Consider the following 18,241-nt stretch of genomic DNA (forward strand, 5'->3'; position numbering starts at 1 on the left):
GAAAGCACCTTGTGACGCTTTTTAAGCGGGTCTCGTGGGTGCTTGGGGCCCAACACATGCCTGCAGGCAGCCGCGGCCGCTGCGGAGGCCGCCGGGCAGTGCACTCCGGCCCGCCCCGTGCCGGCCCCGGGGGCTGCGCGGCAGCTGTGCCCCGCGGGGCGCTGCTCTCGGCTGTCCCGGGCGCGGGCGATGCCGAGCCGGGGGCCGCCCCCGGGGCGGGCCGGGCGGGGGCGGTGCCCGCCGCGGCGTACAAAGGGCGGTGCGCGGCACAACGCCGAGCCCGAAGCGTCCGCGCCTCCGGCAGCCCAGGCCCCGTAGACCGCGCCGGGCGTCGTACGGCGCTCGGCCCTTCCGCGGCGGAGCGTCTCCAGCCGCCCGCGGCGCATAAGGCTAAGGCTTTCCGACTTCAGCTACAGTGCTAGCTAAGTCGGGGAAGGCAACACGGAGCGAAGCCGCGCGTCCCCCCGCCTCCTCTCGGCATCGGGCTCTGGCAGCGGCTGAGCGGGCCAGCATGGCGCGGGGAGCGGAGCCGGCGGGCGAGCGGCGGCGCTGCGGTCAGTGCGCGGCGGGGGCGGCCGGGCCGCCTCTCGCTCGGTTGCCGGACGCGGAGTGGGCGCGGGAGAGCGGGCGCGGGGCGAGCGAGAGGCCCCGCCGAAGCTGCTGCGCGCTGCTGCCCGCGGGTGGGGGGCTCCGGCGCGGTAGCCGCCGCCCCAGAACGCGGCGTGTCCCGGCGGCGGCGGCTTCGCTCTGTTGCGTTCCTCCACGGCAGGGAATAGTACACGGTGTCTACTGAAATGTGGTGGATGTGCCCGAATCTGCTTTAGCATTTGTTTCTTATTTCTCATTTAGGATCTGTGGTTGCCTATTTTACGTCTGCAAAGTTTCTTCTTTATCTTGGACATGCACTGTCCACTTGGGTAAGTAAAATATTGGCCTGGTAGAAGTAGGATTTTATTAATCCAGCAATGACATACCTGAACATTATTGGTACTTTCCAAAAAATCTTCATGAAATAGCACACCACCACAAAGACAGAGGTCTTATTACGACACCTTGCTGTTAAAAGTCTTCATAATCCTTACATGATATGTTGCAGTAGATTCAGTTTTCATTAGTGCTGAGTAGTGCAGTACTCAATTTCCTGAAGGCCGGGTTCTGTACCTTTTTATGCTTTAAGTAACTACAGAACCAGTGAGACTCCTTGTAGAGTAAGTTCTGAGTCAAAGAAATGAAGCATAGTCCGTAGCAGAATGAAAGACAGTCCGTTGCAACATGTATTTGGAGGACTCTTACACTTACTACACCTACTAATGGGAAATACTCAGTGTTTACGATGGACCCATTACTGCCGGTCATTAGCAATCCTGTTGAGTGTCAGGAGATGTCTATTCTTGTTTGCCTTCTGAAATGCTTTCCTTCTGTACTAAAGTAACTTACTACACCAGTTTTTACTCACTTGAAAGATACTAAAAAAATCTTAAAATATGCACTAAGAATAGACAGTGTGGTTCTATTCTGTATAATAAAATGAAGAATATATATATGTATCTTATAATACAGTCTTAAGTCTCCATCCAATGGCTTGGTTCAAAAAGTGGAAAGTTTCCTCCCCAATATTCCCTGTTTTGTCATTAGTCCTGGGTTTGGACCGGTTTAATGTGTGCTTTGTATAGCATTGAACAAATGGCTGATATACAGTTACAACACTGCATGCCTAACTCTGGCAGCTCCTTGCTTTCACTAACCTGAAAGGTCATACTGATGTTTCTCCTAATGGAAGAAGGCTTGGAGTGGTACCAAACGCTTGTTTAAACAAGTGCAATATTTTAGCTATTATTAATACTATTGAAGGAGCTGGATGGTGATGTTTCTGTTTGGTTCACTGCTTTTCAGAGGCCAGGGTCGTTACCTGCAACAGTTTTTGTCAGTAATGTCCACGAAGTGCCTAACTGGCAATTTGACTAACCCTGCTTACTCCTCCCTGACAAGTGCTTCAAAGCTCGGCAGTGGGACTGCTCTCAGAGTACATGAGTAAAGGTGACAAAGCAGAGTTTGAGAGCAGTGTCGCCACCATAACAAACATTAGACTGCAAGATGTCTATTCAGGTGTTTAGCAATATTAATAGTATACTCCTTGCTCCAGTGTGTTTTCTTTTGTGCTGAAAATCTTGACTCAAAAAAACCCAGCCAAACCTGCTGAAACAACAGAAATACAGCTTATTTTGACAGAACTAGGTGCAGGACTGCACCTGTTGTATCTCCTAAGCTTTAGTGTTCCTGTAGTCTGAATGTTTTGGCTAACAGGAACCATAAACAAGCACTTTAATCTTCAGAACTCAAAGTAATGTAGCATCTTTGTTCTAAAATGGCTATGTCCACAATACAAAACCTGATAGAAATGTGGTTTTGCTGTAATTGGGAGAGCTAATTTGGTTTCTGTGTTACTAAGCCATTCCCAAATACAGAGAGAAGCTGTAAATGATTAAACATGTCACATCTCCACAAATTTTCAGATTTGAACAAAGTCTAGACTATGTCTTAGGCTCTTGTTCAGTAAAGCATTTGAATGTGTGCTTGGCCTCAGTGATCTTAATAGGCTGGACTGCACTGCTGATCTGCAGTCTCAGACCTTAGGCTATTGCTTTTATGTTTTTAATTCATTGTTGTCTATCACTTGGCAGTAGAGAAAGTACAGAATGAAACTGGGTTCACCTTGCTGGTGCCAGTCCTGATGCTTGCCAGGAGGTCACTTGCAACTGCCTGGCCTTATCAGTGCTGCTCGGACCTCAGGAGGCCTGTCAGTAGGTAGTAGCCTGGCTACTGCTTAACTTGTGGGCTTCGGTTCTGAGATGGGATTGTATACGTTCGGTCTGAGATGATTATAGGGATAATTGGAATGACAGAAGAGCAAGAACCATCTTTAAAAGTATGGTGAGGCTAAACAGCTGTAGTTAATTATTTGAGTTGAAATACACAGTTTGAGACACTTTAAAGTGGGATTAAGTATATATGATCAAGGCTTTGCCCACTTCTGAGGGCAATATTTACTGTTTAAATTTCAGTAGATCTTAGCTTGAAATTACATACCTGCTTCAAACCTCTCTAATTCACTGATATTGTTCTTCTGTGACACTAATTAATCTTGGTTGCTCTTTAAGGTTTTTAATTCTTGGAAGAAAGTCATGCTTCCAGGTTGGAACAGCTTTAGTTACCCTCAAAATTATCTGTGTGGATTGGCCTGATCAAAATACTCTGGGTGAATGTATTGGATAAGGTTGAACAGAGTTCACAGGCTCCTTAAATGAATTGTATAGCAAAATCAGGATCTCACTGGACTCAAAGGAATCTTCCTGTGAGTTTCAAGTGAGATCAGGTTTTTCAGTCTGACAGTGGTGGCTGCCACTGACTTTCACATAATTTAAATTTTTTTTAAATGTCTTTTTCATCTTGTTAGAATTCAGTTACTGAAACATCTCTGTATAAAAACCAAACTTCTGTTAGGAAATTTTAATGTCATAGTACTCTTTTGGCTTATTTTTCTAGCTTAATAAACAGTTACCAGGCTAATCAAAGCTTAGTTAGTCCACCTGCATGTATTTTAAGTGAAATTCACTAAAGAGGTACCTCAGGTCATACTAAGTTTAAGTGAATGCTAGATTTGGGCAGCTATATCCCTATGTTTTCATTGCTGGAATACTTTATATATACTTCTTCTAACTATGGAATAAAAGTGGAACCTACTTTACAGAAGACTTCAGGTGTCTCTGGAGAGTGAAAATTGGTTTCTTATACATGAGAGGGCACATCTAAGCTGATTATGCTTATATTTGCATTTTTTCATTGGTTTTAGTTAGAAAACATGTAAAATACCCAGAGCTTTTCCTTGAACAGGTGAAATTTTGTTCCCACATGATTGGAATGTAATTATTTTTCTGCCTGTGGTTAAGGAAACAAATATGAATGTTTATACATTACAATGTTTGAAGAAACCTCCTTCAGAGAACTTCAGTAATATTAAAAGGCGAATTCTTTTTGTGCGTCTATGCTATGCTGAAGACTTTAATCAAACCGCAGTTATTTTGACCCTCCAAATAGCATGCTTTTTATATATTTCTTGATTGCTGTGTTATATGATATGTTAGATTTGGCAGACTTTGCTTTTTAGAAGTGCTTTTATGTTACACCTCCCCAGCACTTTAGAATATTTGAGGTCTTTAGAAGTTTGTACTATTTGCTGTATCACATAGCAATTGCTTATTTAAGATAAGACAGCAGAATAAAACAGTTTCATGTTTGATTTATAAAAGGCTAACATTAGGGACCCTTATTAAACAAACTGTGTGCCCTAGAATAATATGAATGATTTCCATTCTTCTGCTTTGTTACTGATTACATAAAGCTTTTTCTGTAGTGCATTTCTTGCAATATATTTAAAAATAAAGTGAGATATGACTCCTCTCATGTGACAACATAAAAACGTCGATGTATTCATTAGCAAGCCACAGGTCTCTCTGGTAGCAAACCTAAAAATGTTTCGAATAGTATGAAAATTACTTTACTTGGACATGTTCAGCATTTTGGGCTTCTTTTTTTTTTTACCTGTAGTAAGTGGTATCAGAACATGAAAATTTTGTATTCTAAGCACTAGGTTAAACTAGCAATAGGCTAAATAGGTTGAACTAGCAATGGGTTTACAATAGGCTAAACTAACTCTGATATTCTACCTCTTAGTGATATGCCAATGCTTAACATTATTAAAAAAGAGATTAAGTCCATTGACTTCAGAAACTTCAGTTAACATTTAGGACAACACCTTCCTTGATTTACCCATGTCTGTCCCGAATTGTATTATGACTTGCTTTGACTTGACTGGTTATCTTGTGTTTTAAAGCAGCATTGAAGCTTTGATCATCTAAGAGCAAACTGCTGTCTTGACAAGTTATTTAAATAGTATCAGTAATCAATAAATCTGTTGCTAATATTTGATCTGTGCTGGAAAATCTGTGTGAGCTTTCTGAGGTTTGTTGGATATGGCTGGTAACAGACTTTGTCCTGTAATATCATAATAGAAAATATCTGGGATTTTTGATGTGGTATTACAAGCTGTAATGTTGCACTTGATTAGGACAGATGATCTTAGTGATACTGGGATAAAAATCAATGGTGACAGGATGTAGTCGTCAAAAAAAACCTCCAACCCCCAAAAAACAGAACAAACCCCCACCCCCCCACACCCCTTCATGTGTAACAAACCTTTATTTTAATACAGACTTTTGTCAGGGCATTAGTAAAATAGTCAGCTTGTGTGCTTGCAAAGTGCAAATAGTAATGTTGTGTATGTACTCTCTGTTACTCTTAAAGGGAGATCGTATGTGGCATTTTGCTGTGTCTGTATTCCTGGTTGAACTGTATGGAAACAGCTTACTCCTGACTGCAGTCTACGGACTGGTTGTGGCGGGATCAGTTCTTCTCCTGGGAGCCATTATTGGAGACTGGGTGGACAAGAACTCCAGGCTCAAAGGTTAGATGCCTAGAGTTGGGTTATTTACTTAAGGATGGATCAAATTAATGTAAAAAGATAAAGCTGTTAGAGTTAACTCCTCAAGTCAAATATGAGAACGGGGCTTGCTCAGTTTTTTTAAAGAAGGATAGTGTTTCAGAGTGGTAATGATTATACAAAGATAGTGTCAAAGACAAGAGGAAAACAGTTTTGTGTCATGGTATGTCCACTACTCAGGCTAAACCTGTACAATACGTAGAGATGTGCAGAAATGCACAAGGTAAAAAGCACATAACTTTAAGGACTGCAGACCAAGTTCTTTACAGTCTAATACTAAGATACACTTGCATTATTTGTTGTCTTCTGGATACAAACATCTTCCACTTAAGTGTAAACATGCACTGCATTTGCATTATACGTATTTTAAGTATGTATGCTCCAATCTGTTTTATAAATAACATGGCATCAAGTTCTTCATATGCATTTTTACTTTCCAAAAGTTTACAAAATAGCATCATTTCCATGGTATGCTGAAGGTGAATTTTATAAACTCAAGCTAAGTCTTGTTTTTACCCCTTTAAAAATAGTGTCAGCATTTAAACGGGTACAGTTTGGTTTTTTTTGATTGAGAAAAGACCTACTTGGGCTGTAAATTAAGGGCTATGAATTGTTAAGAGCTACAAAGTTACATCAGACATTAATTTGTTTCTCTAAGATGATGTAGTATGAAGTATAGTTTTACCACTTAGATTTTGGGGGGAGAACAGGAAAATAATAATACTTAAAGAATCTGTGCATGTTCCTTAATTATAACCTCCTTAAGCTTATAGTTAGCTCACTCTTACGTTCATAACTGTTGCTTTCTGTTTTCGTTTAAAACAGTGGCCCAGACATCCTTGGTTGTACAGAATGCATCTGTCATCCTCTGTGGTATTATCCTGATGATTGTCTTCTTGTTTAAGACACAGCTTTTGACCTTATACCATGGATGGCTTCTTGTGAGTGCTTGAACTTGCTAATGAGGAATTAACTTACAAAGAAACTTTGGGGAGCATGGGACACAGATAAGACAATAAAAATTAAAAAATAAAAATTCATCTAGTCTTAGATGTTCCTGTGAGCTACAACTGGCAAATTAAACTTTCAGCTAGTTGGGTAAGCAGAGGTGATTGTTTTCTGTCAGGAATTGTAAAGTAGACTTGGTCTTGTTTTGTCTGAAGAATAACACTAAAATGTACGGATTCAAATGTAAAAGTGTCTCTTCTGGTTGTACAGGGTAGGAGTGGAGATCTCCCTTCATCAATTTTCTCACATTGTAACTTTTTCCCCCCGTTTCTCTAGACGATGTGCTATATCCTGGTTATCACAATAGCAAATATTGCCAATTTGGCCAGCACTGCCACAGCGATCACAATTCAGAGGGACTGGATTGTTGTGGTTGCAGGGGAAGACAGAAGCAAACTGGCAGGTGAAATATGTTGCCTTTTTAATACCTTAAATGTCTTACTTTCCAAGCTTGATTTTAGACTAGTGTTTTACAGAGGTCAGCACATCTTTGAGTTACAGATATTATGAGAAAACAGCAGGTAAAAAGGGCAGCTTTTATTTTCCTCTTCCCTGCTCTGGCCTACACTTACTAAGATTAGGAATTACTGTTGTGATTACAATTCAGTTAGGCATCCCTAAACTTGTTTTGTCTTCCTTTTAGTGCTACTGCAGTTTTATCAGGAAAACTTTATTCTTGCTGAACAAATAAACATACACCACACTCTTAAATGAAATAACCAGTGTTTAATAGAAAAGCTATTTAACTTCCAGGCACTTAAAGCCAAGTGTTGCAATATTTTATTTTTAGGTCCCTGGAATGAAACAGAAAACTGTTGCGTAACTGCGCTCCTCACATAGGGATCAAAGAAAGAGGGACATGAGAATGAAGTCCAGAACAGTAAAGTAGGTGGGTCAGGAAATTGCCAGTAGGAAATGCTGTGCATGCAGATATATTTGAAAACATCTCTAGCATTAGATGTCTAAAAGCTGTGAATACTTTTCTTCAGTTGGAACTGAAAGCTCTGTATTCCTTTGACATCTGATACCTTTGGTATTAGACTACAGACTTAATCTACTTTTTCGCTTAGTAAATATTTTTCCTTCTTTTTCCCCTCCTTTGCACAGTGGCATGGCATTATTAGGAGAGAGAATGAGTTCCCATTCAAATTCTACTGCAGCTTGGTGGTCATGACAGTACTTGGATGTGAAAGATTGTTTGGGATCCTCCCCAAGGATGCATTGAACCTGACTCTCCTTTGCTGGGGGGTCCTAGCCACAAGGCCATTCGTACCAAGGGATCTTTGGCTTTGCTGCTGCTCTGATTGTAACTGACAGTATGGGAAGCAGCATTTTTTTGCAGTGAACTTGCGCAGGCTATGTGGGCTCTGAATCAACCCTGTAAGGGGAGTTAATCCTTCCCAGACAGAGGAACTGATACTGAAGTGCAAACAAGGCACAGAGCAGCTTAACATTGCCAAGACATTTATAGCTCGCTAAAGTAACACTGGGACTAAAGTTTTAAGTCTCACACTTGTGGAGTTTAGATACTTCCAGGCCTAGGCAGTATTTCAGCTTCTGGACTCTGATTTTGTATGAAGCTGCCTAAATTGCCCATAAAGTTCAGTTTACGTGTCAGAGTCCTTTTAGGGATTTGAATTGTATATTGCAGATTTATTCTTGATGTTTATCTCCAATGAAGGAATCTTACTTCCCCATCTCATCCAGTAGAGGCTAGTTCTTAATTAGATGCATTAAATGTGTCTTGCTTTCATTTCCCAGGATAGAAATTTTCCACCATAGTCTTATTTTGACCTTGCAGTGCCTTTCTAGGTCATGCCTTTTGTAGAGCAGCAGTACAGGTTAACTTTCTTTATGCATGTGAATCACAAGTAGAAACATATCATCTATCTGTAAAAGCCTTGAAGTTCTAATGGTTCTCATTAACCTTTCTTCTTGTGTCAGATATTATTCAGCAAATCATCTTCCCAATGCCTGTACTACTTACTACACAGGAGATAAGGTACAGACCACACCCGCAGAGAACTGCTGCATGGGAGGCAGTCCTGCCTCTGTACTGCTTCATGATCTCAGACAGAATTACGTGACTACTTACATTCTGTACTGAAAAATCAGGCAAGAGGTTACTCTAAATTCTCATGCAACTTAATTTAAAAACAGAAAAGCCATTGAACTAAGCACCTTAGTTCAACAGATCTAGCTAACGGATCTCTTCCAGGCTGAATAGGGCTGTTATGTGTTGAATCGTAATGTAATTTGGAGACTGTTGAAATTCCTTAACTTAAAAAATTAAATGCCAACATTGACTTTGCAGCAAATACTGTTGTCAATCTCTGCGCTGTTACCTTTCCTCAAAGAAGGGACTTAGTCAAGTAAGTTAGTGGAATAGGGAAATAAAAAATGGCCTTGGCTTCCCCTTCTGTATTGTCCTTGATTAATTTTTCCATTCACTCTTACTTTGTACCTTTCCTGAGTGGAAATATTAGCCTTCCTCAAATAACTCAAAAAACAAAGCTTAGTTCTTGGAATTTCTAAACCAAATATCATGCAAATATCTAACTTGCTCATCATCAGTCAAATAGTTAACATTGAATTGACTCTGAATTCTAAACAGAATAATCTAAACATTTCTTTGAATGGCAAGGAGTAATTCTCTACAGATTCAGAAAAGCAGCTTCATACTGGTGTACAGTTTCACTTGCCCTTCAAAAGCTCTAATTTCATAATAGGGCTCTAAAATGGGTTTGAGGTGTACTTCTAAGCAGCCTGAAGCCCTGATGTGCAAAACTATTGAGTGTCTAGCAGCTTTTAGGCGTGGAACAATGGCACCATTAATTGGAAACTTACAGGAGCCCAGAGGGTGTAATGACACTAAAGCTGATAAGATTGGGGAGGGTGAGACATCCCCTACCAGCAAATGGAAGATGCGTTCATGCTAAGAATGGTCTGCGTGTTTTGACCATAAACATCAAAGTGTGGAACAGAAAGGAGTGAGGACTTTGCTCAGTAAGTTCTGAGAATGCCTACAACTGCCATCAACCAATGTGACTCGATAAGGAAATTTAAAGCCATTTCAAAGGTCTGCTGCTATCACGGTGGGTACTGTGGTCACCAGTTATTAGAAATAAATGGAGGAGATTAAGAAATACAGGGTCCAGTATTGGGAGATAGTAGTCGCTAAAATTATCTTCACAGGAAAGAATTCCACCATATGAGATTCCTTTTAATATCTGGAGTTGTGTATGCTGGGTTTGAATGTTACAGAGGTAGACTTAGGAGTCCATAATGTCACTAGGATGTAAGGGTAATCTGATCTCATGACTAAGAGTTTTACCTGCAGGACTACTCTTCCACTGTAGACCCAGCATGCGAAACCTGAAAGTCCTCATGTAGGCACAACTGGAAGGAGTAGGGATTTGGCTTGCAAACACCTTGGTTGGTCCCAGTAAACTTAAACATTGGAACACTCTAAAGGTGCCTCTGGTTAGCAGTCCAACTCCTGCTCCTGCTGGAACCACTTACAGTTGGAGCAAAACTTCTTGCTTGATGTGTATACATGTACAATCCCCAATTATGTTAGTGAATATTTCACTGTAAGTGCTCAGCAATTACTTCATATCATGAAATCATTTCTGACAGATATGAATGCCACAATAAGAAGAATTGATCAGTTGACCAATATCTTGGCCCCAATGGCAGTTGGTCAGATAATGACATTTGGCTCCCCGATGATTGGCTGTGGATTCATTTCTGGCTGGAACCTGATGTCAATGTGTGTGGAATATCTGCTGCTCTGGAAGGTTTATCAGAAAACCCCTACTCTGGCTCTAAAATCTGCAAAAGTTGAAGAATCGGAACTGAAACAGCTGAATGTAAAGAAAGGTATTGAAAACACAAAAGTAACTGTTCAAATTCACAGTATATTCACTGTATCAGTCAAACTGAAGTGTTGACGCTTCTTTTAGGCTATAAAGCTTTCTACTCATAGCTTGAAGGTTTTGGGTTTTGGATATAGATACCAGAGACTCTAATTTAAGTAACAATACTTTGTGCAGCTATTTGAGGAATCCCATAAAATGCAGACAAAGAATGAATTCTCATAATTAATCCTTTAGAGTAAGTCTGCCCTGTTATTTAGGGCTGTTCAAGAGGAATGCTCCTATCCATCTACACCATAGCTAATAAGCTGACAAAGCCCTTTGCTCTGTAGTGTCCTCAAGCAAAACAGCCTGCGTAGGACTCTTTCTTGCTAACTCATCTCTACTTACGCATAGTACTAACAGGCTTTCAGGAGGTTGTAGAATAGGTGGTAATATTTCTAGTCTGGCATGCTTCAGTGGGTTCCACATGCTGCAGGAAATGGTGAAGAGGGGAAAAAAAAAAATCTCCTTTGACCTACTCTGCTTCCTTGGCCAAGCTGAACAACTGGGATTTGCAGTGTAGATGGCTATGACTATAAGCAACCTTGAAATTGATATTAACACTACTTTAGATAGTCTTAATATCAGAAATTAAAATTGTTTCAGAAGCAGACTTTTTGTTACGAAGTACTTGAAATGTCAAATACCGGAATACAAAACTTAAGCATTTTCCCATTTCTAAGACAGCAATATGTGAATACTCCTGAAAGCTCAAGCTATGGGCTGCCAGCTACAACATGTTGTGGGGGTTTTTTAAAGAAAGTTTATAAAGAATTCCTGTTTTTTCTTTAAAAGCTAGCTAGCAATCTGTTCTTTGCTCAATATATAGTGAGATAGGAGGCCTGTATTAAAAGTGCTGTAGAGACATATCTTCTTCCCAGCCAGCAGATCTGTTGTGGTAATAGCTGGTCCAGTAAGCTATTGGACTAGGCTGATGACAGCCTAGGATAGGGGAGCAAGATGAAGAGAGTAGAAGGCTCTATAGCTTTGGAACTGGCTCTTGAATGCTTCTGAAGGATGAAGCATTTAGCAAATGTCAATACGTAGGAGATGCCTCTTAATCTTTGTTATTGCAGTATTCTGATTTCAGTAGAAGACTTGCATTTTTAAAAGCTGCAGAAATACTTCATGTCTCTCACTTGCTGTATGTGAAGTTTGTTTTGAACTTGACAGTGTAAAAACACTGCTCAAGCATCCAAATATATATTTATACAGTTTCTGTCCACATTACTAATCTAAATACTGCTGTGGGTTTTTTGGGTTTTTGTTTGTGACCAGTGGAATTGCTTTTCTCCTATATTAGAGTGAAAATGGAATTGTAGAAAAGCATGGTCTGAGATTTTTTTAAGTCAAGTTTTGAAAGCGTTTGGCTTTGGTAGGCTTCAGCAAGCATCTCTGCCTCGGTTCTCATGACATGAGATTTTGACAGATGTTTTAAGTATTCCCTACTTTCTGTGGTTAGTGTATTTAAACAGACAAAGCTATGTTAAAATGCCAGCTAACATTGGCATTCTTTAAGCAAATGATTTCTTTATGGAAGTGGAGCATTCAGTCACAAGTCTATTGAAAAGAAGCAGGATATGCTTTCTCCTACTACAGTTTAATTAAATTGATAGGGATAAACTTTACTTGATCTTACTATACAGGTGGGATTTAAAACACTTAAGTAATCAGAGGAAGGTTGCTTGCAGAATTTAACTGATGCACTTCTGTAGCAGTGAACTTACTAACTGCAAACAGTTGTTTTGCAGTTTATGCTCTGCACTTTCCAGGCAGGAGTGTATCTAACAGTTACATTTCTGTTCACAGAGAGTGACGTGAAACCCGCGGAAGGAGTGCAGTTAATTGTTGAGAAAGATGTAACTGGCTTTGAGCCCCAACAGGAGAAGGAAGTCAGCTGCACTGCCCGGATTGCTGAGCCTTTCATCACGTTTCGTGATGGATGGGTTGCGTACTACAACCAGCCAGTGTTTCTTGCAGGCATGGGTCTTGCATTTCTGTATATGACTGTTCTGGGCTTTGATTGTATTACTACAGGCTATGCATACACTCAGGGTTTGAGTGGCTCTGTGCTAAGCCTCCTGATGGGTGCCTCTGCAGTCACTGGAATCATGGGAACAGTAGCTTTCACTTGGCTTCGTCGCAAATGTGGCCTGGTTCGCACGGGCCTTATTTCTGGAGTTGCTCAATTTGCTTGTCTGGTCTTGTGTGCCATCTCCGTATTCATGCCTGGAAGTCCTCTGGATTTGACTGTTTCCCCATTTGCTGACATCAGTGCCAGGCTGTTTGAAAGTGAACCATTACCTACTCTAACATCTCCAGAAGATAAGCCTGCAATGGTTTTTGCAACTGGAATGCCCAACTTGTTAAACGGGTCCACTACTCCTGCTAACAGTGACCCAGAGATGAGTCCTGAGCCTGTGCCTTTAATCTCTGTTAGTCTCCTGTTTGCAGGAGTCATTGCTGCTAGAGTTGGTAAGTATTATGTCTCTATTAAAATCTGATCTATTGGCTGCTTTTAATTCCAGAAGTTACAGTGCCTGTCAACTAAATACAAATTTGAGTTTAGAATTGTAGGCTACAGTTGAAGTGTTATATCACATTTCTAAGGCTAATTCATTACACATCACAAAAATGAAGCGATCTTGCAATAGTATCGCTAGTGCAGAGACTGCAGTACTACTTGCATATCATACATCACTAATAGGAGAAAAGTTACCACATTTGGAGATGAATGTAACTTGTTTTTTGGAATGCTCATCTCTAAATGATCTTCCTTCGCAACCAAATAAAACCATTTGTTAATTGGAAACAGAACTAAACACATCCACTATGAAAACCTTCAAACTTAGCAGTTTACTAAATTAATCCAGTCATTAAATAAATTGTGTAACCTTTAAACTTGTGACCAGCAAAGGAGTTTTGATTTGGATGACAGCTTGCTTTTTTGAGGAATTGCTGGTTAACATAATATTAGCATCTGTCAACAGAAGAGGCAGTCAAATACGTAAATGTAATGAACAGTAATTCTCATCTGTAGAATTTTTCTATGCTTAATTTCTGCAGCTTTTGCTGAATTTTGGATGAAGAAAATACTTGATTCACATGTATTAAGTTTGTTTGCAAGATAAATTTTTAAAACTGAATCATTAATGGACTGAAACAGTATAGAAGCTAGTGTCAGCTGAGACTTGTAAATTATTATGTATTCTGCATAGTTTAAAACATGTTTGATTTTTCTGCAAACATCTTACGCAAAACTTAGCAATCGTAGCTAGCATGAATACACTGTAAATAGCTGTAAAACAGCTATTTAAATAAGAAACAGATGAGCAAAACATTAACTTAATAGACGTTGAAGCAAGATGTGACAGGCAAGTTAATGTGTCAAGCTGTATGTATAATTTCAGGAAATATTAGTAAAGGGGAAGTAAATTGTTCTTGACTGTCAGCGTAAAATCCATTCTTGTCTGACAAGACTAGCTTGTCCCGTGCATTTTTGGCAGAAGTGAGTGTTTGCAAGTATGAATTGAATTGTGCCAGTAATGAAAGCTTACCATGAGAAGCCCAGCTGTATGGATAACTGTTTTTTCTCTCCATAGGCCTTTGGTCCTTTGATTTGACTGTCACACAGTTGCTCCAAGAAAACGTGGTAGAATCTGAAAGAGGCATCATAAACGGTGTCCAAAACTCCATGAATTATCTTCTTGATTTGCTGCACTTCATCATGGTCATCTTGGCCCCAAACCCTGAAGCTTTTGGCTTATTGGTGCTTATTTCTGTGTCTTTTGTTGCGATGGGCCACATAATGTACTTCAGATTTGCCCAAAAAACCTTGGGAAAACAACTCTTTGTTTGTTGCACTCCTGATCCCAAAGCAGTCTCTGACAGTTCACCACCTGGTAATACATCTACTGTCTGAAAGGATCCACTTTTCTTACTAACTTGCTACACAAATATCATGGTTAAACACATATACTGCCTTTTGTGACCCTGAGGTGTTTCTCTAGAGTTGAATGCATAACTTAGCTGTTTGAAGAAGCTGTCCCAAAAGAGTTAAATTCATCTTACAGTGATCCTGTACAAATGTTTCATGTTTGACAGAGGACAACCTAGCTGGTTCTTAACAGCTGGTGTTTCAAAGGATCCCCACAAGTCATACATCTAGTATTTGATCACAAAAATAAGGTTGAACTTCTGTCGCTGACCCCCACAGTGATACTGTTTAGTGCTTATACATACTCAATTTGTTCATGAATTCTGAACAATTCGTGCTCATTGAGGAAAACGAGGTTTTTTTTTTTAGTTGCTTCAGGATAACTTGACATACAGTATTTGGTTTTGTGGAGTTTTTCTGTTCTTCCCTTACCATGAACAGTTCTGCTCCCTTATCGTCTCAAATTGTTACAAACATCCTTCTTGGATTCTTGAAGTTGACTCTTAAGTTCCAATGTCGTCCCAAAATACCTTTTTAGTATTCTATCCGTTTTGGTTTAACTTTACAGAAACACCTTTGTGGGTTTTTTGCATGGTTCCTTACAAATTAGATGAGTGCTAGGTACAAGATATTGTATTACATTTTTGTTGCACTTCATAAACTAAAACATAGTCTCATTTTAGCAGAAGCTATTGATGTAACATTATAAAGCATGGCTTTTTTTAATTGCAAATGACAGGTCTGCTCAGGTTTGATGTAGCAGAAAGTGCTAAGGTCAGGAGTACTGGTACAGAAAGATGAAGTCTAGGGCTAATTTAGTTTTTGCCTTAGAGTACAAGCAGCTTTAGTTTATTTTTGAATGCTGTTGTTTTCAGAAACCCTATTAAAGCCTGATGTATTGGAAAATTAGTATTCCAGGCAAAAGAAGTCAAAAAATGGATTACTTGCATTTATCTGTTTTACATATATGTGAATTCTGACTTAGTTTGTTCTTAAAAACTGCTAAAACAGCGAGATGTTGGACTGTGGCCCTCTAAAGCAGCTTCAGAGCAATGAAGAATGATAATCCCTCTGATTTTCAAGAAGTTCTTGCTTTTTTTTTTTACCCTGCACGTGTACTAACACAATATTCCCATAGTCATTAACCATATGTGCACTTTTGTGGAAGCTACTCTATGCACTTTGCTTTCTCAGTAGAGTTGAACCCGGTAGTGTTCTGCGTTTTCCTATGGCATGACAGTACGACTTCTAAACTTAAATCTTTGTTTGAAAAATAAGTGGTATACAAAAACGTACATCAGCAACTTCTGAAAAGTATCCTGTATAACTCTTAAGGTTTTTTATTTTAGGTACTGTCCTTCACACAGTCATCTGTGTTGCCAGACTTCAACCCTGGAATGTAAGTGTGTGAACTCCATTGACATTAAAGGCGTTACACCAGGGCTGAATCTAGGCCATTCGTCTTAAAATTTGTAATGATTATATTGTGTATCAAACTAAATAGAATGTAAATGTAAAAAACCTCTAGTGGCTTTTGTCTCAGATACAAAACATTAAGAGGAGTGAAAGTGAATGAATGGGAATCGAATGTACCTATAGCCCTCAGTGTTCAATAAATGGATGTAACAATTTTTCTCCTATAATGGACCAACACTAATCATTACTACTATGTTACTGAAAGTTTCTCAGGGATGTTTTCACTAGGTTTATAAGTGTTTATACTTTGACCAAGCTTTTGGGTTTTGTTTTGATATAATAAAGTAAAATGTGTAAATTAGAGTAGTTTTAAAATTTGTGACTCAATCCTGAGTGTAACTGCTTAAGGAAAAGGGAATTTTGCCATCAGCAGAATTTAAGTCAGAAGACAAACAAGCTTGTCTAGATTTGTAGAATAAATATGCCCAAAGGATAGCCTATACAGTATGTGATAAGTATACTAGTAAATAAAATACTCTGATTTGCCAAATATATTCTCATGTGTATCTAATCTAAATTGGGACCAAATTTTAATATTGCTGAATATAAATAAAGGTAGCCCAAATGTCAGTGAATGCTTCTATACTGCACTTTGAACATCTGAATGACACTGTATATTTTGGACTCACTGGCCATCAGGGAGACAAAACTGAAAACGCAGTTTCTTGTGGGCTGTATATAGCCTACAGAACCCAGTGTGCCTAAAGCTTAATGCTGTAGCACTAAGCACCAGACATCCCAGAGAGGGTGTACACCTAAAGTCTAGAGAGCTCCAAAAACATAACACAGAGAGCTGGGAGCATACCATGTTCCCGACTGTCCGCAAAGTCCTTTTTTTTCCAAAAGCAATGTAGCCTTATTTGAGTTGAGTAGTAATTTGTCTCAAACAGTTCCACTAGATAGTGCAGTCTGTATCTCAAGCCAAAAAAGTAGTATTGGGAGGGGGCTGGACCTTTGTATTTTGTACACATAACGTTGCTAGGATTCGTATGTGCAGATACACAGCTGGAAGTCAAGACAGTCCTAAAAGAGAAAGAAGAAAGTGGATGCTAACTTTAAGAGGAATAACGAGGTCTAAATTGAAAATCAAGTATGTATTGGTCTGAGTCAGATGTCAAAAAATGTATGCTGCTTGAGCACAACCTTGGTGTGTGTATAAGTCTAAGATGTACGCAGAGACCTGTACTGATTAGTGCTTTGAAGCAATGTGGAGCCTGAAGTCTTACTTAGCAGGACTTTCATTAAGTAAGCATTTTTGGCCTTGTATTTATTTATTATTTTTAAATGTGTCCAATTTGGATGAAAACTGCCCTTAAAATGTACGTACTAGAAATCAATCTTACCAGAATAGCATATTTTATTATACAACCTTATGCTGGACATAGTACTGATTTATGTATTACTATTGTTAAAGCTAATGAATAAATTTGCATAAAAATTTATTTGTCCTGTATTATTCAGTTTGTGGGCATCTCAGTATGCTATTTTTAACATGGATCCTGTAGATGAAGGTTTTCCGTAGTGATGGGATGGAAACTGCTGTGAAGCACAAATAGCATTAAGGAGGAAACAAGTGTAGTAACAGCCTTTCAGTGACCCTGTAGCTCTGTCTTTAGTGAACTGATCTTTATTTACCATCCACGGTGGTAACTTAAGACGCAATAGCTGAAGTTGTGGTCTTACAACCTCAGCCAGCATTGGTGATAGAGCAGTTTTGTGTATTGGCTTGCTAAGGAATAGAAAGCAAATTATTTTGCCTTCCCAGTTATCTTTTTACCATATTGAATTAGAGATGATGGCCTTCTGTCGCAGCAACCTGTAGGTGAGAACACTAGGCCTAAGAGTGGTCACAAATAAATGTGATACTTTTAATATTCTGGTTTTAGTCTTGAAAAGTACTTCAACTGAGTATTTTATACAGGACTACTTCTTGTTACACGCATTTAAGGCACATTTACTTGACTTAATCTTTGGAAGGATGCTGTGCTCATTCACTAGGATTTCCCTGAACTGATTCCTCTTTGAACTAGAGGTTCTCCTAGAAGAATACCTTCATGAGTTGTCCCCAGTTAGTTATTACCATGTTATTCCCCTATGGGAATTAGAATTGTTATTAGTAAAAATTAGTCATTCACATGTGGGAATTAGAATGTGGTGAGTTAAAACTACAGGCTTTGTTGCATGTATCAGAGCTGGTAGCATTAGGGTAAGTGATATGCCTCTTTAATAGGAGCTACCAAAATGTCAATGTTAAAGTCAGATTACCAATTTTCATTTTCAGGAATGTTTACCTCCTTCACTGCCACTTACAAACTTAGAAAAGTGTTAGAATACTGACTTGAA

General features: G+C 39.4%; 1 protein-coding gene across 1 annotated transcript; it reads left to right on the forward strand.

Moving 5' to 3' along the window:
* The first annotated feature begins 280 nt into the window (after nt 1-280).
* SLC40A1 (solute carrier family 40 member 1) lies at nt 281-17,340 on the forward strand. The gene is made up of 8 exons (XM_075153678.1): nt 281-554; nt 850-917; nt 5,362-5,521; nt 6,383-6,498; nt 6,842-6,968; nt 10,205-10,447; nt 12,295-12,960; nt 14,088-17,340. The coding sequence occupies exons 1-8, from the start codon at nt 512-514 to the stop codon at nt 14,405-14,407; spliced, it is 1,743 nt and encodes a 580-aa protein (XP_075009779.1). The 5' UTR covers nt 281-511; the 3' UTR covers nt 14,408-17,340.
* Nucleotides 17,341-18,241: the final 901 nt, after the last annotated feature.

Source organism: Calonectris borealis, chromosome 6 (assembly GCF_964195595.1).
Source record: "Calonectris borealis chromosome 6, bCalBor7.hap1.2, whole genome shotgun sequence".
Taxonomy (NCBI): domain Eukaryota; kingdom Metazoa; phylum Chordata; class Aves; order Procellariiformes; family Procellariidae; genus Calonectris; species Calonectris borealis.